Raw genomic sequence first — 22,169 nt, forward strand, 5'->3', positions numbered from 1 at the left:
GAGCAACCAAACTGCTGAGCCTCTGTCCGGCTTGCATTTTTTTGTCAAGGAAATGACTTTTCTGACTGGAAAGGGTAGGATGCGGGTAAAGGAAGAGAACTGTCAGCCTGGAGCAAAAGAGGCCATGGCAAGAGGCTCTAATGCAAAGCCCCGAGGCCGCAGAAGACGGAGGGAGCTTGAGGCTGAGACCCAGGCCAACAGCCTCGGAGGAATGTGGACACACTACAGGGAAGATGTGGACAGAGGAGTATTTCAATTTTCAAGAAAGGAACTAGAGAGATGAAATTAACCTGTAAAATGATACAATTGACCTGATCTCAGGAAATATCTTAAAAAGATTATTAGGACAATGAGTTTTGCATACTTGGTGGAGGAAACAGCAACTATTAGTATATTAGCAGGGCTTTGCCAAAAGCAAGTCATACCAGATTAATTTCCTTCCTGGGGTTATTTGTTGGGAGGTTAAAGGAAGGTTGAGAAGGTGTGTAAGCAGATGTCAATCACTGGTCATAGCCGTCTGGTGAGAGGCGGGCCAGGTGGTAGTAGATGAAGCATGCTGTGGGCTGTGTCCTGATTGACCCATGTCTTGGCCCACTCTAGCCAATTTTTAAAAATCGTTTAGACAATGATATTGACATACAGATCACATTGGTGGATGACATGAATCATAGGAGAAAAATATGTCAAAATGACAAATGAGATCCAAAAAAGATCTTGGCGTTTGGAAAGAGTAGACCCAATCTAATTGGATAAGACTCTAGTGAGAGGCAAAGACTTGCACCAGAGTCCAAAAACAAAGTCAGGGTGTGGGGTTTGGGTCATAGCTGCGTGTGAAAAATATATGCAGGATTTGGATAAGTGCAGCTCAGAATGAGTCAGCAGGGTGTTATGGTTGTCAAAGAAGCGAATGTGATTTTAGGAGCATTAATTGAAGTTTAATATTTAGACGAAGGGAAGTGGTCACTCTTGGCTGCCCAGATCACAAACCTGGCGAATTGTTTTTAGCTCTGGTTTTAGACAACCAGAAATGGAAAATGCGTTCCCCTAGAGCAGTGAGCTTCTGCTGAGGCCACTCCTCTGCTCTGAAGCAGATCTTTTGGTTTAATCATTAAGGAATATCCCTGAGGTTTAATGTACCAGTGAAGAGGAACTTCTCATGTCATATGTTAACCCTGGGAGGAAATTATAAAATATGCACCAACCATAATCCTGTCAACTCCTAGTGAAGTCGACTTTAACAAATAAGGTTAATAAATATGTTGTGAGATGTGGGAAAGTGACTCTCTTCTCATTTATTTTGCAAGGTGTTGAAACCAAATATATTTCCCTAGGTGCACATCTAGAAGTGTTATAGTTCTCTGTTTTTAAAGCTACATCCTGTTTAAAATTAGCAAAGACTTGGGACGCCTGGGTGGTTCAGTCAATTAAGCATCTGCCTTCGGCTCAGGTCATGATCCCAGGGTCCTGGGATCGAGCCCCACATCGGTCTCCCTGCTCGGTGGGGAGCCTGCTTCTCCCTCTGCCTGCCACTCCCCCTGCTTGTGTGCACTCTCTCTCTCTCTCTCTCACAAATAAATAAAATCTTAAAAAAAAAAAAAAAAGACTATATACATAATATGCCCTGCCTAGAGTAGGAAAGTACCTCTTTCCTACTCTTTGGGACGGTTATGTGATTCCCCGCATCAGTAAGGAACCTGTCCATCTAATCACGTACTAGTTTGAGATTTTTCCAAGAGACACCATCTCTCTACTCACCAGGCCTACCCTGTTTGAAGCATCCATTTCTTCTCATTTTCCCAGAAGCCGATGGACATGGCCCTGTAGTAAACTCTCTGTCCCTGATGAACTTCAAACATGGCATTTCAGACATGTCCAGAGAGATTCATTTTCAGCAGGAAGAGCCAGCCCCTCGATGTCACTTTGAAAACATCTGATGTTGGGCTGGGGAGCCAGGCACAGCCCTGACAGCAGCGACGATCCACAGCCGAGAGGGTTCTGCCTGAGGCCACCACAGTTCAGGCACAGGCTTGTGGCTAAATTAGCTCCTTAATGTGGAGGCCCATCAGTTAAAAACATTTCTCTCTTGTTTCCTCTTGTTCCTTCTCTCCCTCCAATGTTATTCTTCCCTTGGTGAACCCAGGGATTTGTGGCAAAGGGAAGGGTTGGGGTCTAGGCCTTTTGCACAGTGGAGAGGAAACACGCACATGCGTGCACACACACACACGTGCGCGCGCACACACACACACACACTTGTTCATTCATTCATTCAAACCAACACTTAGGGCGCCTGGGTGGCTCAGTTGGTTAAGCGACTGCCTTCGGCTCAGGTCATGATCCTGGAGTCCCTGGATCGAGTCCCACATCGGGCTCCCTGCTCGGCAAGGAGCCTGCTTCTCCCTCTGACCCTCCCCCCTCTCATGTGCTCTCTCTCATTCTCTCTCAAATAAATAAATAAAATCTTTAAAAAAAAAAACAAAAAACAAACCAACACTTAGCAAGCCACTGTGCCCTGGGGATACAAAGGTGAATAAAATAAAATAATAGTCCCTGTTCTCAGTGAGCTCATAGTCTAGTAAAGGAGATGGACAGGAGTACATGTACTGTATTGAATTATAATGATTTGTCATAAGGTTTTATAATTAAAAAAGGAATTCTGGGGAGATGTTATTCTTTGAGTTGTAGGGGGCAGGGGAAAGAGTGGTCAGAGAAGGTGGGAATGAACAGGAAGATGGTGGGGACTCAAAGCCTCTTGGTTCAGGGAATTCTAAACAATTTAGATTTACTGGAATGTAAGGAGCAAGGTGAGGAGTTGAGGCTGGTGAGATGGGCAAGGCTTAGCACCATGGATATCATCTAATAAAATATAAAATGAGAATGCTGGACTGTTCCACATATTAATTTTACCTAAAAGAACATGATCTAGTAAGAAATATTGTCCAGTGGACACAGAATCCTAGGAGATTTAAAGCCTATTGCCAACTCTTCCTTCCTGCAATCCTTCCGTCCCCACTTCTTCCTAGCCAAGACCCTGAGATGCTGATGGTACTTCGTGATGGAGAATGGAAGATGAAGGTTCTAGATTCCAAGACCATATCCACATGCAAATGGGCTGCAGCCACCAAGTTGCCAGTGGAGGGCAAACTTTGTCCCAGTTGTTGGGTTCACCTTCCCTGATTGTGGGGCATGCCCTGGTCATGAGTTGGTTAAGAATGGTAAACCAGTAGACCTCGAGGGTGCAGTGATTTCTCCTCCTTGGCCCCACTACTTCGGGTAAACGGAGAGACTTGACCTACTGGTCCCACATATCTCTTTGTCTTGCATTTCAGTTAGGTGTTCTAGGAATGAGTTCATTTGTGATCAGTCAACACCCACAGAGCAAGAACTCCAGCTTGGACATACAAGCCTTTTAGCCCCAACCCTCAGTAAGTTTTAGATAGAAGATTTTTGCACAGTGCTTCATATCCAGGAACTTTACTCTACTTCCTTATAAGGTCTACATGGATTCTTTGTGTTCTAAAGTAGACAGCATTTGTGAATCATGACAGTTTGTTCTCCTTTTTCCGGTTCTTATACCTTTTTATTTCTTATTTGACTGTACGTGCTAGGACCTCAGGACAAGTGGTGCACAGAAGTAAGAATGGACATCCTTGTCTTGTTTCTGATTGATGGCTTGATTTTAGTAATGATTATAATACTTTGCCATTAAAAATAATGCTTGCTGAGGTTTTTCGTAGATACCCTTTATCAGGTTATGGAAATCCTTCTGTATTTCGTTTGTGAAGAGTTAGCTTTTTCCCTGCTAAGATCCTGGAAGGATGATTTTTTTTTTAAAGTACTTTTTTCTTCCATTAATTAGATGCCTCAAATGATTTTTCTACTTTAACATGTTAATGTGGTAAATTGTATCAATAGGTTTTCACTATTAAACTGATCCTATATTCCTGGAATCAACCTAGTTTGATTATGGTGTATATTTATACATTGTTAGAATTAGTTTCTTAATATTTTATTAGGGTTTTTTTTTTTTTAAATATCTATTCATGTGCGAGATTACCCTATACTTTCCTTTTATTGACCTTGTCTGCTTTGGGGATCGAAGTTAAAATATCCTCTTTTTCTTTTTTTTTTTTTTAAGATTTTATTTATTTATTTATTTATTTATTTAATGAGAGAGAGAGAAGCAGAGGCAGAGAGAGAAGCAGGCTCCCCAAGGAGCAGGGAGCCCGATGCGGGGCTCGATCCCAGGACCCCAGGATCATGACCTGAGCCGAAGGCAGACACCCAACCATCTGAGCCACTCAGGCGCCTGATTTATATCATTTTCAAGTAACACTTCCAACATTTGGCAGAACTTGCTAGATAGTAAAACCATTGAGGCCTGTGGGAAGATGTTGAACTACTGATTCAGTTTTTCAAGTGGTTATAGAGCTATTCAGATTTGTTTCTTTTTGAGTCTCTTTTAGTATTTTTCTAGGAATTTGTTCATGCATAAAGGTGTTCGTAGGATTCTCTTCCTGGGCTCTCTTCTGTCTATGGTTACGCCCTCTTGTCGTTCCTGTATTGTTTTGTGCTTTCTCTCTTTTCTCCCCAGATGACATCTGTCAGAGGTTCGTTTTATTAGGCTTTCCAAAGAGCAAGGCTTTATTTATTGCTCCCCTGTTGTATCATTGTTTTATATTTAATTTCTCTCCCTTATCTCTGTTCTATTTTATGTTTATTCTTTTAACTTAAGCTGGACACTTAATTTCAGTCTTTTTTTTACCCTAAAAATAAGTATTATGGTTGTACATTTCCTTCAAAATACCACTTTTATTGTATCCTATATGTGCTATATTCTGCCTTCTGAAAATCTGCTTTGTGAGTTTACTGTAGTTAGCAGTTACTGTGTTTAGTGATGCACAGTATTTGGGCTTATAGCTTCCTCTTACTCTGTACCAGCTATACATTTTTTTAAATTATGGGTTTTTTTTAATTGCCTTATTTTGTATTTTTAAAAATACTCTGCTTTTCATTTAGTGGTCACTTTTTAAATACAATTACTTTGTAAAACATAAAGTAAAACAATACCTTTGGTGTCCCCTTAGTTTGTCTTTTAAAAAAAATTGTGGTAAAATGCACATAATATAAAATTTACTATCTTAGCCATTTTTAAGTGCACAGTTAATGAATGATACTAAGTACATTCACACTGTTGTGCAGCCAGTCTCCCCAACTCTTTTTATCTTGCAGAACGAAGTCTGTACCCATGGAACATCTCCCTGTCTCCTCCCCACACCCCAGCCCCTGGCAACCACTATTCCTCTTCCTATTCCTGAATTTGACTACTCTAGGCACCTCATGTAATTAAAATTGTCCAGAGGCACCTGGGTGGCTCAGTCAGTTAAGCGTCCAAGTCTTGATTTCAGCTCAGGTCAGGATCTCAGGGTCATGAGATCGAGTCCTGCATCCAGTTCTGCGCTCATTGTGGAGTCTACTTGCCCTTCTCCCTCTATTCTTCCCCCTACTTGTGTGTGCGTGCTCTCTCTCTCTAAAATAAATAAATAGAATCTAAATAAATAAATAGAATTGTACACTGTTTGTCCTTTTGTGACTGGTTTACTTCACTTAGCACAAAGTACCCTGTTGTAGCCTGTGTCAGAGTTTCCTTCCTTTTTGAGGCTGAGTAATAGTCCATTGTATATGTATACCACGTTTTGTTTATCCATTCTTCTATCAATGGATGCTTAGGTTGCTTCCACATTTTGGCTTCTGTGAAGAATGCTGCTAAGAACACACATGCACAAATATCTCTTCGAAATCCTGCTTTCAGTTCTTTTGGGTATCTACTCAGAAGTGGAATTGCTGGATCATATGGTAGTTCTATTTTGAATTTTGTGAGGAACCCCCATACTGTTTCTCCGAGCAGCTGTACCACTTACGTTCCCGCCAACCGTGCATAAGGGTTCCGATTTCTCCATCTCTTTGCCAGCACTTGGTATTTTTTTTTAACTCCACAAATGACTCATTTGTCTTGTTCTGTACCATCCGTGCTGGTTTGGAGTCACCTACATGTTGACCAGTTACTGTGTGCATCATTCACTCTTAAATCTTAAGCTGTTCTTCTGGTATCCTTTTCATTCTTCCCAAATGGTGTTCTCTGTCTTTATCTAAAATTGTCTTTATTCACCCTTGTTCTTGGTAGTTTCGCTGGGCAGGAAATTTTGAGCTCACTTTCTTTCCCTTCTGGCTGATGAAGACCCGCTGCCGACCTAATCCTCATTGCTCAGAGGGCAACCTTCCTTTGCTCTTTGGCTGCTTTTATCATCTTCTCTCTGGTTTTGAGGGTCTGTAGTTTCCCTGCAGTGTGTCAAGGTGAGAATGTATTTTTGTTGATACTGCATAGGATGCATTGGGATGCCTGAATCTGAGAATGGGCATCTTTCATTTATTTTGAAGCTTTCCCATCATTATTTCTTTGACGATTGCTTTTTCTCTCTCTTGATTCTCTTCTTCTGGAGTTCTGGTTAAATGTAATTAGGCCTTCTCATTGTACCTTCTACATCGCTTTTATATTTCCCATCCATCACCTTTCCTCTCTGTGCTGTGTTTTGTATAGTGTCTTTTTATATTTGTTTATGGTTTCTTCATAGATTTGTCATATTTTCTTAGGTCATGTTTAACCTGTTATGTAGCAGATTATATATTTTAATCAGTTCTTAAAATTTTTATAATTGCCTGTTTATTCTGAGATCACTTTTTGATTCCGCCTTTTTTTTTTAATCATACATTGTTATTTTATAGCCTGTGTCTGATATTCCAGTATCTGAAGTCTTTGAGGATCTCAGTCTATTGTTCTTTCTGCTGACTTCAGTGGTTGGGGCTTGCTTCCTTGTATATGTGGTTATTTCTGAAAGGAAATTTATGTTTGACCACATTTGTGGATATCCTGAGTGGCATTCTGTTGACAGAGTTTTCCCCCCAGAAAGTATTTACTTTTTCCTTACTAATGGCACCACCAACCCAGAAACTTTAATTTCTCAGTTTTGGATTCTCTGTCAAAGCAGGTAGTATAAATTTGAATCCCAACCAACATGAAGGCAGATCTGCAGTTACAAGTTCTTAGGGGAGACTCTCATTACTGTCATTTTTTCCCCATCAGAATTTCTGGTGGAGACAGTAGGTTTCCTTCTTGGGTTCCCCTTGCTAGAGAGCATGCTACCTTCTTAATTTTTATGTATGTATTTATTTTTGCATATTCTTTTTGTAAGGGTGGTTTAGTCCCATTCTGATGGCTTCATGGTTAGCTGCTGACTTCTGTGGACCTAGGGCTTACCCTCCCTGCTTTGCTTTTTACCCTCTTGTTGTTCATGTTTTGTGTTCTTGATTTGTTCTCTGTTTCTGTATCTGTTTTTTATATGTCTGTGCTTCTTGAGGACTTATCTTTCTAGTGACTTCCACAATGCACTTGAAAATATATTTGTAATTTATCATTTAGTTTTCAGAGTATCTGGTCTCCCGTATTAAGCAAATCAGAGTCCCAGAATAGAAATTTCTAATTTTCTGAGGCTTTATTTGGACTATATACAAAGGTGGTTTTTTTGTGGTTTAAATTTTCATTTGTCCATTCTTGCCCTTGTTTATTTATTAATTGGCTGCTGTGTGATAAATACAGTTCTAAGGGCTTAGTATACATTGGTGAGCAAGACAGAAGTAGCCCCTACCCTCATGGAGGGTATAGTCCCATGGAAAAGACATAAACAAGCACTGGTTGCTCACAGTGGTGGTGGGGCTGATGGAGAAGACCAAAGGATTATGTAAAACAGGTATTCTCGACTGGTATCTACACAGCTATCTTGTTTTGTTGTTCTCTGTTTCCTTCCTGAGTTAACTATTTTTGTCCCTGTGAGGGGATCCCTTAAATATTTGTTACATTTCCTCATACTTTATGGGAAAGATTTACATGTTCATAATTTGGAAGATGTGAACGACCCTTCTGAAAGTAACTTACCAGTTGAAAAGGAAGGGAGTTTATCTGAGACATTCAGTAGCTGAATGGCAGCAATCATATGTGCACTGTTAACCATGGAAAAAGGGTGGGAGTGGAGCAAAGTCTTATAGATAATTCAGATCCCGGTATAGTCTTAAAAGTTTGTGTAGTATAGTGCTTGAAGCAAAGGTTTTTGCTAGTTCATTCTTAATGAGCATATTGAGATGTGCTAGGCACCATCTACTTAGTTCCCTTAGAATTCAGCAAGTGCCCTTGTCTCTCTCTTCCCTTTCACCCACCAAAGCCGGTCATTTACCACCATCTGTCTTTTCTCACTTAGAAAAGTCTCCTAAATCTGTACACCATCTCCGCTCCCTCTATCATTATAGCCCAAGCCTCACCCTGTCACCTAGACCTCTCTAGCATCCTCTCCTTTGGTCTTCCTGACTCCATCTTGCCCCCCACGAATCTGTTTTCCACACCAGTGCAGGGGGATTTTTCTAAAACACAAATCTCTGGTTCTTCTGCAGCTTAAGATTTTTCAACAAATCCCATTGCTTTCCTAAGTCTAGACATGTTTACATGGCATCCAAGCCCCTTATGCTTGGCTCTGCCTCTCTTCACCGTGATCTCCCAAACCCCCACCACTCCTGAGCCTCCTCTAACCCTGTGCTTCCATTACTTGTTCTTTTATTCATGAATTCAGCAAATTGTTACTGGGCAACTGCTGTGTGAAGAGCACAGGGGATACCAAGGTGAATAAAGCAGAGAAAGCCTCAGTCTTGCAGGATTATATTCCAGAAAAAAAGACCATGAGCAAATAAACATTTCATATAATATCAGATAATATGGGAAAAAATAAAGCCAGATAAGGCCAGAGAGGGTAGTAGTGGTGCTTATTTAGGTAAGTGTTTAAGGAAAGCTTCTCTGAGGAGGTGTTATTTGAGCAGAGACCTGAATGTTGTGAGGGAGTGAGCCTTTGAGAACCGCAGGGAGAATGTTGTAGGCAAAGGAACAGTAGTAAATGCCAAGCCACAGAGGCAGCGACCAGCTTGGCATGTTTGAGCACCAGAAAGAAAAGTCAGTAGGCCTTGGATGGAATGAGTGTATTAGTATGCTTTTGCTGAGTAACAAATTGCCAGAAACATGGTACCTTAACACCTGTTTATTACCTCACAGTTTCTGTAGGACAGAAGTCCCACAAAGCTCAGCTGGGTTCTTGGTTATGGGTCTCAAACTCAAGATGTCAGCAGCTGGGCTCCCATCTGAGCCTCTGGGGAAGAAGCTGCTTCCACAGTCATTCAGGTTGTTGGCAGAACTCAGTTCCTTGTGGTTGTAGGACTGAGATCTGTTTCCTGGAAATCTGCTGGGGGCAGCTCCCACATAGAGGCCGCCTGAAGTTCCGTGCCATGGGCCTTGTCACAGGCCGTGTTGTAACGTTGCACCGCCAACAGGCTCCTTCATGTCCAAGCGCCCTCGCTCTGCACGGCAGGCCCACTTGGATAGTTGCCAGATCTTGAAATCAGCTGACTTGAGGCTTACATCTGCAAAATCCCTTCACAGCAGGACTGAGATTGGTGTTCGGTTGACTCTCCAGGGGATGGGGCTTTTGTTGGGGGGACAGCTTTAGAATTCTGCCTACCCCGGTGAGGTTGGAGAGCTGGCGGGGACCATGCCAACCAGGGCCTTGGAGGCTCTGGTGAGGACTCCACGGTTTTGTTCTGATCGGATGGGAGTTATTAGAGGATTTTGATTTGGGGAAGGATCATGCTGGCTGCTGTGGAGATGGTGGAGCTGGAAAGGTGTTGCAGGCGTCCTGGTGAGAGATGTTGGTGGAATGACTATGGAAGCAGAGTGGAATTACTCCTGAATGCTGTGGTTTCCCAAGTGCACCACAGTGTCCCATGTCCCCATGTGTTTGCACATGCCTCTCCCATTGCCTGGACATTTCTCATCACCACCTCCCTCTCAGCTTCTTCGCCCAGTGAGTCCCTACCCAGCCCTCAAACCTTAGCTCAAAGGTTGCCTGAAAGGCCCCTCCATGGTGTTTCCTTCCCACTGACACCAACTTGAGTTGTGCTGGGTCTGTTGATCTGTCTTCCCCACTTGCCTGCAGCTTCTCCGGGAGTACAGCCTTTGTCCCTGATTCCTCTGTTTCCATTGTCTGGCCGACAGCATAGCATGTTGTAGATGCCTGATGATGTTTGTGGGATGAATGCAAGAACTATAGAGATACTGGGAATGAAGTAGACTCATCACTACTCTTGGGTTGCTCACCTTGTTGAGGCGAGACCTTATATAAATAAATATACAATAGAATGAACCAGAATGTAAATACCATGCCATGGGCACAAAGGAGGGGTGCCCACTCTGTGGATTACTGGCGTGCATGGAGTTTAAGGGGAGCCTTTATTCTACTCAGTCTGGAACAGTTGGATCTAGTTTCTCACATCCCTCTATTGCATGAAAGAATCCTCTTATTACAAATGATTTCTCTTTGTTATATCCAGAAGGACATTTGTTTGGCAACACTGTTAGCCATTAATTTATTCCATAATATTTCAAGAAGTCAAAACATTCATTCATTTAAAACATTCTATAATTTAAGACAGACATAGGGTACTTCATTCCTCATCTGTATTCCAAGCATTCAGAAAAGATCTGGTAGTGAAGTTTGGCTTGTATATTCAAGATGGAGAACCTCTTAACTCAAAATAGCAAACGTGTAGATCAAGTGTCCTTTTAAGAGGGAGGCACTATTAACCTTGTTACTGATGAGAAACAAACTAAAATAGTAAATACATCATTTCTGTGACTTCCAACTACACATCCCTCAGAATGAACCTAAGAAAGCGGGACCCTGGAAAGACTGATTTAACCGGAGTAAACACAGTGATGTTATTTAAAACGTAATAAACATAAGAACAAAATAACAGGAGGGTCCAGTTTCATTCTGCCGCTTTCCTGCGGTCTGTGGACCATGCGCTGTAGGGCAGCATGCCTGACAGAGGGGCCGTGGGTGTCGGCCAACCTCACCAGTTGTAAAGGGAGATACACAAAACATCATGGACTCACAAGGGTAGGGATTCATAATTTGCATAAGCCAAAAAAAATTTTTTTTTTAACTTTTCATTTATATTGCCAAGTTCCTCTGTTTGTTTTCTAGTGATCTCTGTTGGAGAATATAAATCTGTGGCTTAAGGAGTGTTTGGTGCATAGACTTGTATGAATAATTGGATATTCTATTTCAAATTAGAGGCTAGGGCTACAGGGCCAACTGCTCTGTTTTCTAGCTCACATCTTCTTTTGGCCAGCTGGGATGAAGTGGAGGCTGAGAAAGGAGACACAGCACTTCTGCATTTAAACATAATTTTTTTAAAAAATTGAAAAAAAAATAAAAATAGGAGCTAGCTCTTAAAAATAAACATAATTTAGTTCAGGGCAATGATTTTTAAAGTTTCTGGACTTGTAACACACTCTTGGTTTTATTAGACACTCTCCTGTATTCCTTCCTTGCCTGTCTAAAAAGGATGAGAACGTGAGGATCCTCTAGGGCATCCCTGGGAGCCCTGAGTTAGAATTTTAGGATATTTGGATTCCTCTCTGCTCTTGTAGCAGAATGAACAAGGCTCCCTTAGCAGAGTTCATTTGGGGGGCAGGGTCGAAAGGGGACTTCAGGTTTATCTCTCACCAGAGCCTTCCCAGTTTCCTTCTCTTCTGCCCAGAGAAGTGTGTGGTAGAGGATCGAAGAGGAACACAGGAGGGGCGCCTGGGTGACGCAGTCGATTAGGCATCCGACTCTTGATCTCTCAGCTCAGGCCTTGATCTCAGGGTCATGAGTTCAAGCCTTGTGTTGGCCTCACACTGGGTGTGGAGCCTACTTTAAAAACAAAAAAAAAGAAGAGGAATACAGGAGGTTCATCTAAGGTGGGGGGCATTTTGGAGAAGACCCCAGGCTCTTTGGTGCTGGGCTCTCTGGATGGGAGAGCACGGGCTGCCCTGCCTCTAGGAGATCTTGTCTCTGCGTGGGGACCGTGCTAACCATTGCTGCTTCAGGAGCCACCAGGCGCAGCGCCTGGCCTAGTCCCTGTTGGTTATCCCACCTCTTCCCAAGAGAGCTTGAAGGCTCTGTTCTGAGAGAACTAGCCCAGAGAGTTTTTAGGTACATCTCTAGAGAAAGGAAGAAAGGAACATTTCAGCTTTCAGAGGTGAAAGGAAAAGGATTTTAGAGCTAAATCTGGTGAGAAGAGCAGATCCTGAACAAAATTCTAAAAAGAATTTACTAAAAGAATGACATTCGAGCACCTAAAAAAGGAGAATTAAAATGACAAACCATGACTCTATGATCTTGGTATTTGGCAAATATTTTCCCAAAAATGAATGAAACGAAGCTCAAGGAAAATATTTGACAGTGTGTTAGCTGCCAGTGAAAAAGTTCAAGCTTTCAAGTGAAAATTAGAAGTTTGGAAAATTTGTATCCTCCACCATGCGCTTGACACTTCCCGATGTTTAACAACTTCTGATGAGATCAGCGACAATACTGACAAATGTGATTCTTTTTTTATATTATAATGAAATGTGTCAAAATTTAGAATATCTGCATAACTCAGTGAACCAGTATTTTCCCGGACAGTGGATACAGAATCACACATGGATAAAAGGTCCAATCAGAGTGCAGGAGAGAGATGCTGAAGAGTAAGAAGCGTGGTCCAAGATGCTGCATTACAACTAGCCTTTAAGAAATTACCACTTGTTTAGTTTTGGTGTGTATCAAAGAATAATAGCCATAATTACCTGAAGAGTCTAATGAAATACCCCGCCGTTTTCCAGTTTCATATCTATGTGAGGATGGACTTTTTTCTAAACCAAGACATAACATACTGAATGCAGAAGTAGATATGAGAGGGGCGCCTGGGTGGCTCAGTCGGTTAAGCATCTGCCTTCAGCTCAGGTCATGATCTCAGGGTCCTGGGATCGAGCCCTGTGTTGGAGGGAGGGGCTGTGTCCCCGCTCAGCAGGGAGTCTGCGTCTCCCTCTGCCTGTCCCCTCTGGTCATGCACGTGCACTCTCTCAAATAAATAAAATCTTCAAAAAGAAAAAAAGAAGTAGATATGACAATTCAGCTGTACTTCTAAGCCAGATGTGAAAAAGATTTGCAAAAATGTGAGACAGTGTCACTCTTTTCACTAAATTTTTATTAAGAAAAAATAACTATTTGTAATAAAATTATTTTATATAAAATATGGGTTCCTTTTTAAAATACTAATAAATATTTTGAAAATTTCCGTTTAATTTCTAATATCAGTAATCAGTAGATATAACCCACATGAACAAAAGCTCTTTGGGGTCCTTAGTAATTTAGAGCGTACAGAGATCCTGAGACCAAAAAACATTTGGGAACCACTGATTTCAGCCCCCCATACCTATCCTGTTTATCTATGCATTAATACTTGGGTTATGAATGTCTATAATGCACATTTTTATTTTATTTTTTCTTTTTAAGATTTTATTTGAGAGAGAGAATGAGAGAGAGAGAGCACATGAGAGGGGGGAGGGTCAGAGGGAGAAGCAGACTCCCTGCTGAGCAGGGAGCCCGATGCGGGACTCGATCCTGGGACTCCAGGATCATGACCTGAGCTGAAGGCAGTCACTCAACCAACTGAGCCACCCAGGCGCCCTATAATGCACATTTTTAAATGTGCATAAAAAGAAATTTGAAGATGAGAACAGCCTTTCAGTGGTTCTAACATCTTCCTACCCTCCCAGGGCCAGACCTTGGGGCCAGATGATTAGCCTAAGACTGGATGGCTATACGCCTGAAATGTTAATTCAGTAGAAAACCAGGGGTTCAAGAACTTAAAAGGGAGCACAGCCAAAGTGCTGCCGACAAAGTTTTTCATCACTACCGGTGGTTCCACGGATGCAAAGCCTGATGACATCGACACGGTGTCCAGAGCGTGTGGCAGAAGTGGTGACCAGGCACAGGACAGATTCCAGTGCTTTGGGAAAAGATGCCTGATAAACGAACTTGAAGGCAAAGAGTTGTAAGGCTTTGAAAGACTGGCTTATACCCCTCTTTGATGGGAATGCACCCAGGGACGGTGAGCTTATGCTGTTCTCAGATCCTTTGTCCCTATTAGGGTCTCATTCCAGAACCTCATCCACTGACATGGAGAGGAGCATCTTGGATGACAGCCTGCCTCCGTGCAGGTGCCCCCGTGTACAGCCCTAAATGGACCGTCACACTAAGCCAAGCATGGGCTTTGGGGGTTGTATCCATTTCCACAAGATGGTGGTATCCCTGAGCCGTGGGGTTGGGACTCCTTGTGCTCCGGCAGTGACCAGAATCCTCTCTTATCCCGGGGAGAAGTGCTGCCATCGCTGGGGGTCAAGCCCACCCTTGCAGAGGAAGCTGCTCGTTGGGGGGACTTGTGAGGCACCCGTTCTTTCTGTAGATACACTAAGACCCTCTCCATGGAGAAGACTATTCTTACAGGCTTTAGAGCCATTCTGTCCTCTCAAAATGATGCCATCTCTGCAGGGATGTGTTGAGTTTTTGAAGTTTAAGTCTCTCAAGGCAGCTCGCTGTCTTTTCACATCCTCTGTTGAGGGGGCACCTCGCTATAACTGCCAGCACTGAAAACGGCCGCTCTCACGTCTCCCACTCCTCTCCTTTGCCCTAGTCAATTCTCTTCGTTTCTGTAAGAAGTCAGCCTCCTTAGGGCCACCTGCTGCTGTTTACTTTTAATTGTCTGGTTAATCCCAACGTCATATTATGACAGACACGAGCAGACATTAGATGGGGGAGAGAACAGTACTGGGGCACCAAAGAAAATGAGGATGAACTGCTCTGCTTGACACCAGGGGTGGGGGTTAATCAAGGCAGTGATTTTTTTAAAAAAGAGGAGGACGTGGTCTAGGAGGAGAGCTGGTTTACAGATTCCATCTTTTGCCCCAGGGACTGGGTGACCTCGGGCAGCCGCTGGGCCTGCGTGAGCCTCCATTTTCTTCTGTCAAAGAGGACATAACACAGCTGTCTGGTCCAGGGGACCCCTCATTTGGGCATCCAGTCCTGCTTTACACCCACCTCTATCCTCCTTGCTGTTCTGTGCTTCAGATTTTTAGGCTAATTTTTTTGCTCAAGTGAATCTAGAATTAGCACATGAACTAGTCTAACGTTTGGAGCCTGGCTCTGATGAGAAAGCAGGCGGAGCTTCTAGACGGATTATGGTGGTGTCCTACCCCCTCCTGATCTGATCTGTTCTAACTTCCTTATCTGTCTCCTGTGAGTATTGCCTGGGAGGTGGGCCCATCTTAATAATTTGAATGAAGAGAGTGAACATGATATTGGATACATTTTACTCAGCACAAGAATGCGTTGTTCCCAATTGTTCTCATACTTATGTTTTCTCTTTCCAGGGATCAGCATCTTCTGGACCCAACTCTGGAATATGTGAAGGTAGGAAACCAGGATTTAAGGTTTCGGAACTAGGACCCTGTGTAATAGATTTCCCATTTTTAACACAGTGTTGCCAAATAATGCTGCAGTCTGGCTTGTGTAGGAAGCTGCTCAGACTGGAACAACCAGGGGATAATTTGACTCTCTTAGGCCTTCAGTTACTTTGTAGGGGTCTTATGTCATCCTTTTATAGGTCTACAGTCTTTTTCCTCCTATCTGAAACCCTTGGGGGTTAGATGGGTTTTAAAATTCAGAATTGTTTTTGAAAGGTAATATGGTACACATATATAACATCCTCAAAGGGGTCTAGCTGGGCCAGCACTCCAGACTCAAACTCATTATTTTAGCAGTGAGATGTAAGAATATTCACACAAAGTGGGATAAATAGACTACAAATGATTTTATGTAGCTCAGCTCATGCTTTGCCACCAAAAGAGGTCAGGTTTGTTTTGCTGCCAAATGACTTAAAATTTTTCAGTTTTCAGAGTGTTTTGGCTTTTAGGGATAGTAGATAATGAATTGTGAGCCTGAGTTTATCTTCAGTGGAGGACTGCAGGCTCCCTGAGGTTTTCTGAGTCAGCCTTCCGTTCCGACAGCCACTATCCTGTGTAGTAGCTCATCTAGGACCAGGAGCTGTGGTCATATGCTGCTTTCCAGTGGGGCTGACATTCAGTGCTTCTAAATAGTCAATACTCTGAAACAATGATTTCCTTCTGAGCAGAAAGAAAAGATGCTTTTCACCACCACCACCCCCATTTTTGGGGGGTGTATATGTTTGCTTCATTTTATTTTTGAGAACTGAAATCTGGTACCTACTACAGAAAAGTGAACTCTGATTTGTCACACTTCGTTTCTCGGATTTATGACAACATACATCCTTAACTTTTAGGACAAATCATGGCATGTGTTAAATTTGAAGGTGCTTGCGTCCCAGGAGCCACATTCCATCCTCTTTATTCCAAGGGCAGTGTCACAGTTTGGGAGTATTTGGATAGATAGATTGTTTTTTTTTTTTCGTGTTGTTTTTCGATTGTTGTTTTTTCGTGTGCCTGTTGGCATTTTTTCTCTTTAGACCAGAGGATGGATGATAGAGGAGAAACCTATAGTAGACTCACTTAGTGGCTTGAAGTAGTCATAATAAAGCTTGTTGGAATGGAAGCGGGTATTCTTTTTTCCTCCCTCTCATTCCCAGTCTATGTCTGAGCTGTAGTTATCAGTGCAGCAAATGTACAATCCGAAGCCAGCATGGCTGTCATGCCAGAATCACGAGAGAGCTTTATAAATGATGTCAGGTGCCTCTGGGTGCATCTTTTTATGCAGGTTGTATGCTGCAAAGCATTCGGGGGGTGATATTCACAGAGACTGTGATTTGACTTGAGCATGACATAAAAAATGTGCCCTAGCATCAGGCAGTGTGTAAATCACAGCAGCCCTTTAAAAGCCACCCATGCCATGTTTCCGAAAGTGGCTGTCTGCCGCTGCGGGCTCGCTGCGGGCTCCCACACTCCAGTAGCCTGGTTTTCCTTTCACACTGTCCAAGCCTTTAAGATAATCTGGTGATGAATTCCAAAGCTAAGCATAGATTCTGGAATGATCTGTTTTGGTATTCTTTAAGCTGTTGTGTCGCATTCATGAATGTCGGTCATTCTAAGTTGAGTTGTGTTGGGTAAGAAAAGATATTGGGGTTCTCGGTGGTGTCTGTCTTGCTCGGCAGTCTTTGTCTTCCCCAGCAGTGAGAGGTGATGGGACCGCCCTTGGTGGCTGGAGGGTACTTCTTTCCAAGGACCTGTTGAGGTGTTCTGAAGGTCACTCTTTGCTCCCAGCCTTGTCTCAATCTAGTCAGGGCTTTGTAAATGAACTCTCTGTGCTCCTCCCGGATGCATATGTGCATATATATATATTTTTTATCCTCATTTTGCCCCTGGTTTGGAGGGATGGTTTGGGGATTTGTTGGGCGAATGTGGGGTATTTTCATTTGCTTCTATGGTCACTGAAGCTCTGAAAGCACGTTCATGGAGGCCTTTGACCTCAAGGTCTAAATGGACCCATGTGTCATGCTTCTTGGGCCAGTGCAGGCTCATCCTAGCCTTTCTCAGACTTGGCCGCCCTCTTGAGCCTGGCTGACGAGTCCATGTCATGAAGGCCTTGTAAATCGGTGCCAGCTGGTGCCTAGTGATTTGGAGGGTGACAGAAAATAATCAAGGGAGGTGAGATAGTTATAGACAAACTGGGATGCAGTTTGGTGCCCCCTGACTTTGAGCTGTTACTTCCCTCCAAGCCCTTGGTGCACTTAATGCCTCTTGGGCATGTAGAAAAGTAGAGATTCTTTGTAAAATTCATTACATCACGTAGGGTCCCCTTCTGGTAGAGTCAGATTTATCAGCCTTTAAAAAAACAAGATGCAAAAGAGCACATTTTTAGGGACCTCATAATGGGGGTAGTCTGATCTCTGATGGAGATCTCTGGGTCTCTGTCTTCAAATGCCTTCTCCTTCCCATGGGAGACTTTCTAACCATCCTCACCTGGTTTTCCCAGTGCCAGGGAGGGAGGGAGAGAGGGAGGGATCTATCTATCTATCTATCTATCTGGGACTGGCTTCGCCTCTGTGGGCCTGGGGGAACTGAGGCACTGGGGGTGGGAGGCGCTGGGGCTGCAGTATTGTGGTGGAGGAGCTGGGTGGAGAATGAATCCAAAATTCACTTCTGTCCAGTTTGGGCTCTGTGTCCTCCTAACACCCTGTGCAGTTTGTAAGGAATGGCATTAATTCGGCGTGAAAGGGGACCGGTCTGGTCTGCGGTTGCTAGGCTACCAGGAGCTCCTCTGCGGGGGGTTGGGGGGGTGGGGGGGGCGCGGAGTTGGGGGGTAATGGAGGGAAATGTGCGCAGGCGGGGAGCCCCCCAGCTGACAGAGGTTCTTTCCCTTTCCGCTGGAGCCTCCCCACAGCACCTAGACCCTACTCGCTGAATTCCGTGTTTGGATGTGATAAGAAAGTTAGAGCAGCTCCAAACCGGCCAGAGGATTTTGGAATCTCATTTGCCACTGTGTCTCTTTAATTCTGACTGTTAGAGAGGGGAGTTTTGTTTTTTCTTTTTCTACTTTTGCCTTATTTTTTGAGCCCTCACTTCTCCCTACTTCCCCGGCCCCCACAGTAGCTCAAAACATGATCATTTTGAAATTCTGATTTTAACTGTTTTGTGTAATCATGGGGTCCTTTTCTGTAATGAAGTACCATTGATTGTCTTTTTCACTGCACCGGAAAGAAACCACTTCTTCCAGGTTGGAAAGCAGAAATGTCCACAGCGGCTCCACCTTCCTTTAGTCATTTGTGACTTTGCTTAGTGGTGTACAGCTCTGGAATTTTCCTCTGCGTACCTAGCATACCTTATGGGAGATAAAAACTTTTTTTTTTTTTTTTTTTTAACAGAGGAAATAGCTTTTGGAGGAAATAGCCCTAGGCAAAATTGTGAGGAGGGCTTTATTTTCTGGGCTTTTTTACTTGCTCACTGCCCCATTTGGTTCTTGCCATATTTTTACCCCCATTACAATGTATTTATTCAGTGTCGTTTCTTAGACCTGTGTCAGGTAACTGCTTAGAACATTTGATAAAATAATTGTACTAAAATGTGAATAAGTGATAATAGCTCAGTGTGTTAACCTTTCCAGATGGCATTCCAATAGCACACTCCAAGTTACACAACCCTGAAGAACCCTCAGGGAGGGGAGCCCAGTCCACCCTCTGTGACTGTGGACTTACCACCTTCTTTCTGTGGGTTCCATCTTCTCACAACTAGAACATCAGGGGATGGGTTAGTGTCCTTTGAACATTTTTAGGATCCTCTATACCTGTGATAGGCTGGAGGGGAAAGTTTTTTTAGCAAGCGGGAAGAGCTTCTTAATCTATCACTCTAGATCATCTGTCACTATGAGCAGAAGTGACATGTTGATTGGAACATGTGTCTCAGACATTAAGACCAAGGATGTGAGAGCTAATAACTGCCCGTCTGTCATATTACCTCAAAAAATTGGGAATGTACCTCAACACTCCTACATGTGCTCTTACCATCCATTATGTTTTCACTTTTGTAACCCCTTCTTGAACCTATGAAACCTACTTTCATTTTCACTCATTATCATTCTTTTCACTCTTTTCCTGGGGCTACTTTTTTAAGCTTCCAGAATGGCCCCCCCATACACCAAATTTTATAAATTTATATTATTTCTTGTCCTTTCCCCCTTTATACGTATCTTCCTTGTAGACTGAAGATTTTTTCTAGCTTCTTCACATACGAGCCTTACAGTCATTTTAATAAAGCATCTCTTTTCTGGGAATGGTTTAAAAATACATTTTTTTAGGGGAGGTGGTAATTGGGGCAGAGCTGGGTAATTTTTCTTTTAAAAGAAATGTTTATTATAGATTTTGCATTTTTAAATGTCCTTAAGAAAGATAAATTGGAAAATAAAGCCAAGCAGAAAAGGAAATCGGGATGACTGTTTTTCAAATTAGCCAAGATGTAGGCAAGCCCCTTTTCGTGGCCAGGCTATAAACAGCACCATGCCCGCCTGTGGACAAAGGCCTGCTCTCCAGGCGACCGCAGTTAGCAAGTGTCAAGACGGAATGCAGCCTTTTGTCCCTGGCTAGCCTCCTAGTGAACAAATATCCTTTCTTTTATAGGCAGCCTGGGTGGATTCTTGCTAGAACCACTTGTGAGCTTTTATGAAATGATTTGCAGTTTCTGAGCTCCTTCGCAGGCTGGGAAAGGGACAGGACTGAGCCATTATCCTGAGTGGGGACCTGCACCTCCGACGGCTCCTTCCCCCACCTCCCACGCCTCAGTCCCCTCCCCGCCCCAGTGCGCATGAGCAGCTCTGGAGCCAAAGTGCCTTGGCAATCAGTCCTTTATGGGGTTAATGCACTGAAATGCTCTTTCTGAGGGCCTTACAGATGTGACGGGCTGCCCGAGGCTCAGATCTCAGCAAGGCCTCTTCCTGCGGCCAGGCTGGGGCTACATTAGGTCACCCAGCAGATTAAAAGAGGAGTAATTATGCGAATTCCAGCGCCAAGAATAAGCGCGCCTGCCGGCGTTGGGGAGCTCCTGGGAGAGGGGCCCGGGAGGCTGCAGCTCCGCTTTGTGCTCAAGATGGCCGCAGCCATGGCCACGGTTAAATAGCTGCCTTTGACGAAAGTCTTTTCTTCCAGCAGGGGAAACAGGCCAGTCTGCTCTGAATTAGCCAGCTAACAGAGTCATGAAAGGGACTTACAAAAACAATGGCACGCTGTACATTCCGTGCGATTTTAGCAAGTTATATGAACCAAATAACGGCCCGCTTGGCTGGCTCTGCAGGGTTTTGCCTGAGTGTGCACATCCGCAGAGCCAGCACGGTCCCCGGTGGGACCAGAAGATCAAACGCTGCCCGTGGTGAATGTGAAACAGCCCTGGGGCTCACATTCAGAGGAGCGGGGAGAGCTCCCGTCCGTCCAACTTCTCCCACTCCACCCCGAAAACATTCTCTGCAAATCTTCTTGGGAGGTTTAATGTTACTGCAATTTAAAAACAGATTGCTGAGGCAGGGTGGGAAGACAGAAGAATAGGGGTGGAGGACAGTCCCTCATTCAGTGGAACCCTTTCCCGCAGGGGCTTTCAAAATGTGGGCATTTACAAGAAGTGAAATCGTATCATGAAAATGTATGTTCATTTCAAAATCTATATGTGAATATTGATGGTGACATTATTTATAATTGATAAAAACCGGGAACAGTTCAGATGTCCTTCAACTGGTGAATGGAGAAACTGTAGTGCACCATACAGTGGTGTGATAGCCTAAAAAGGAATGGACTGTGGGATGCGTATAAAAACTTACTAGTGACAGAAAACAGATCAGTAGTTGAAAAGGGGTAGGGGAGAGGTCCACCGCAAAAGGGAACAAAAGAACTTTTAGAATGATAGAAATACCTTGATTGTGGTTGCTTCCAAGCTCACAGGACGGTCCTCAAAAGGGTGACTCTTACTGTATGTAAATTATACCTCAGTGAGCCTGACTTTTAAAAAGCAAACTAAAACCTTATCATATTTTAGCCCTTAAGTGCTGCCACCCCCGTAGGGGAAATGTTTGGTTTTGAGACAGGCCACCTCAGACTGCTGATCACACGGAGAAAGTGCTGAGCTTGTGGATATTTTGCTGTCCTGGCTCATTCAACAGATAGTTGGGAGCATATACCATGTGTTAGTAATTGCTCAGTGGAGCGAGGGATGGGAGCCAAGAGTTATCGCGAGCCTAACCTTAGATAGTGGCAGTGGGCATGGAAAGTCAGGGCAGGGGCTGGAGGCCCTTTGGAGAATTAAGAGCTATTTTATTAGGTGAGTTGACGGCTCCATGCGGACTTAACTGGAGGAGGTGAGGGAGAGGAAGCCGGGGGAATTCCAGAGTTCACAAGAGTGCCTGGCATCTTGCCAGAAGCCAGTGAATATTTTAAGGGAGGACAGGAAACTTCCAGTTGGAGACCTTGTTACCGCAGTGACATTACATTAATTGATGAGCATTTGGGGATATCATTAGACTGGGAGGATCAGCAAACTACAGCTGGAGGAGACCAAATCTGGCCTACCGCCTGTCACTGTACGGCGCAAGCTAAAAATGGATTTTACAATTTAAATGGTTTTTTTTTTTAATCAAAAGAAGAATGTGAAAATTGCAAAAATTCACATTTCAACATGGAGAAAGCTTTATTGAAACACAGCCACACCC

At 43.5% G+C, this 22,169-nt stretch overlaps 1 protein-coding gene across 6 annotated transcripts in view; it reads left to right on the forward strand.

Annotated features, from left to right (window-relative positions):
* BCAR3 (BCAR3 adaptor protein, NSP family member) overlaps positions 1-22,169 on the forward strand; it is a 238,749-nt gene that overhangs the window by 148,807 nt on the left and 67,773 nt on the right. For 4 of the 6 annotated variants that reach the window (XM_078072737.1, XM_036118099.2, XM_036118107.2 and 1 more), the window contains one exon: positions 15,386-15,425. In XM_078072737.1, coding sequence (XP_077928863.1) covers positions 15,386-15,425 — 40 coding nt within the window. Of the gene's footprint in view, positions 1-6,249; positions 6,352-15,130; positions 15,252-15,385; positions 15,426-22,169 lie in introns of those variants that run through there. The other 2 variants (XM_036118136.2, XM_036118129.2) reach the window with 2 other exon arrangements.

This window comes from Halichoerus grypus, chromosome 5, assembly GCF_964656455.1.
Source record: "Halichoerus grypus chromosome 5, mHalGry1.hap1.1, whole genome shotgun sequence".
NCBI classification, from domain to species: Eukaryota; Metazoa; Chordata; class Mammalia; order Carnivora; family Phocidae; genus Halichoerus; species Halichoerus grypus.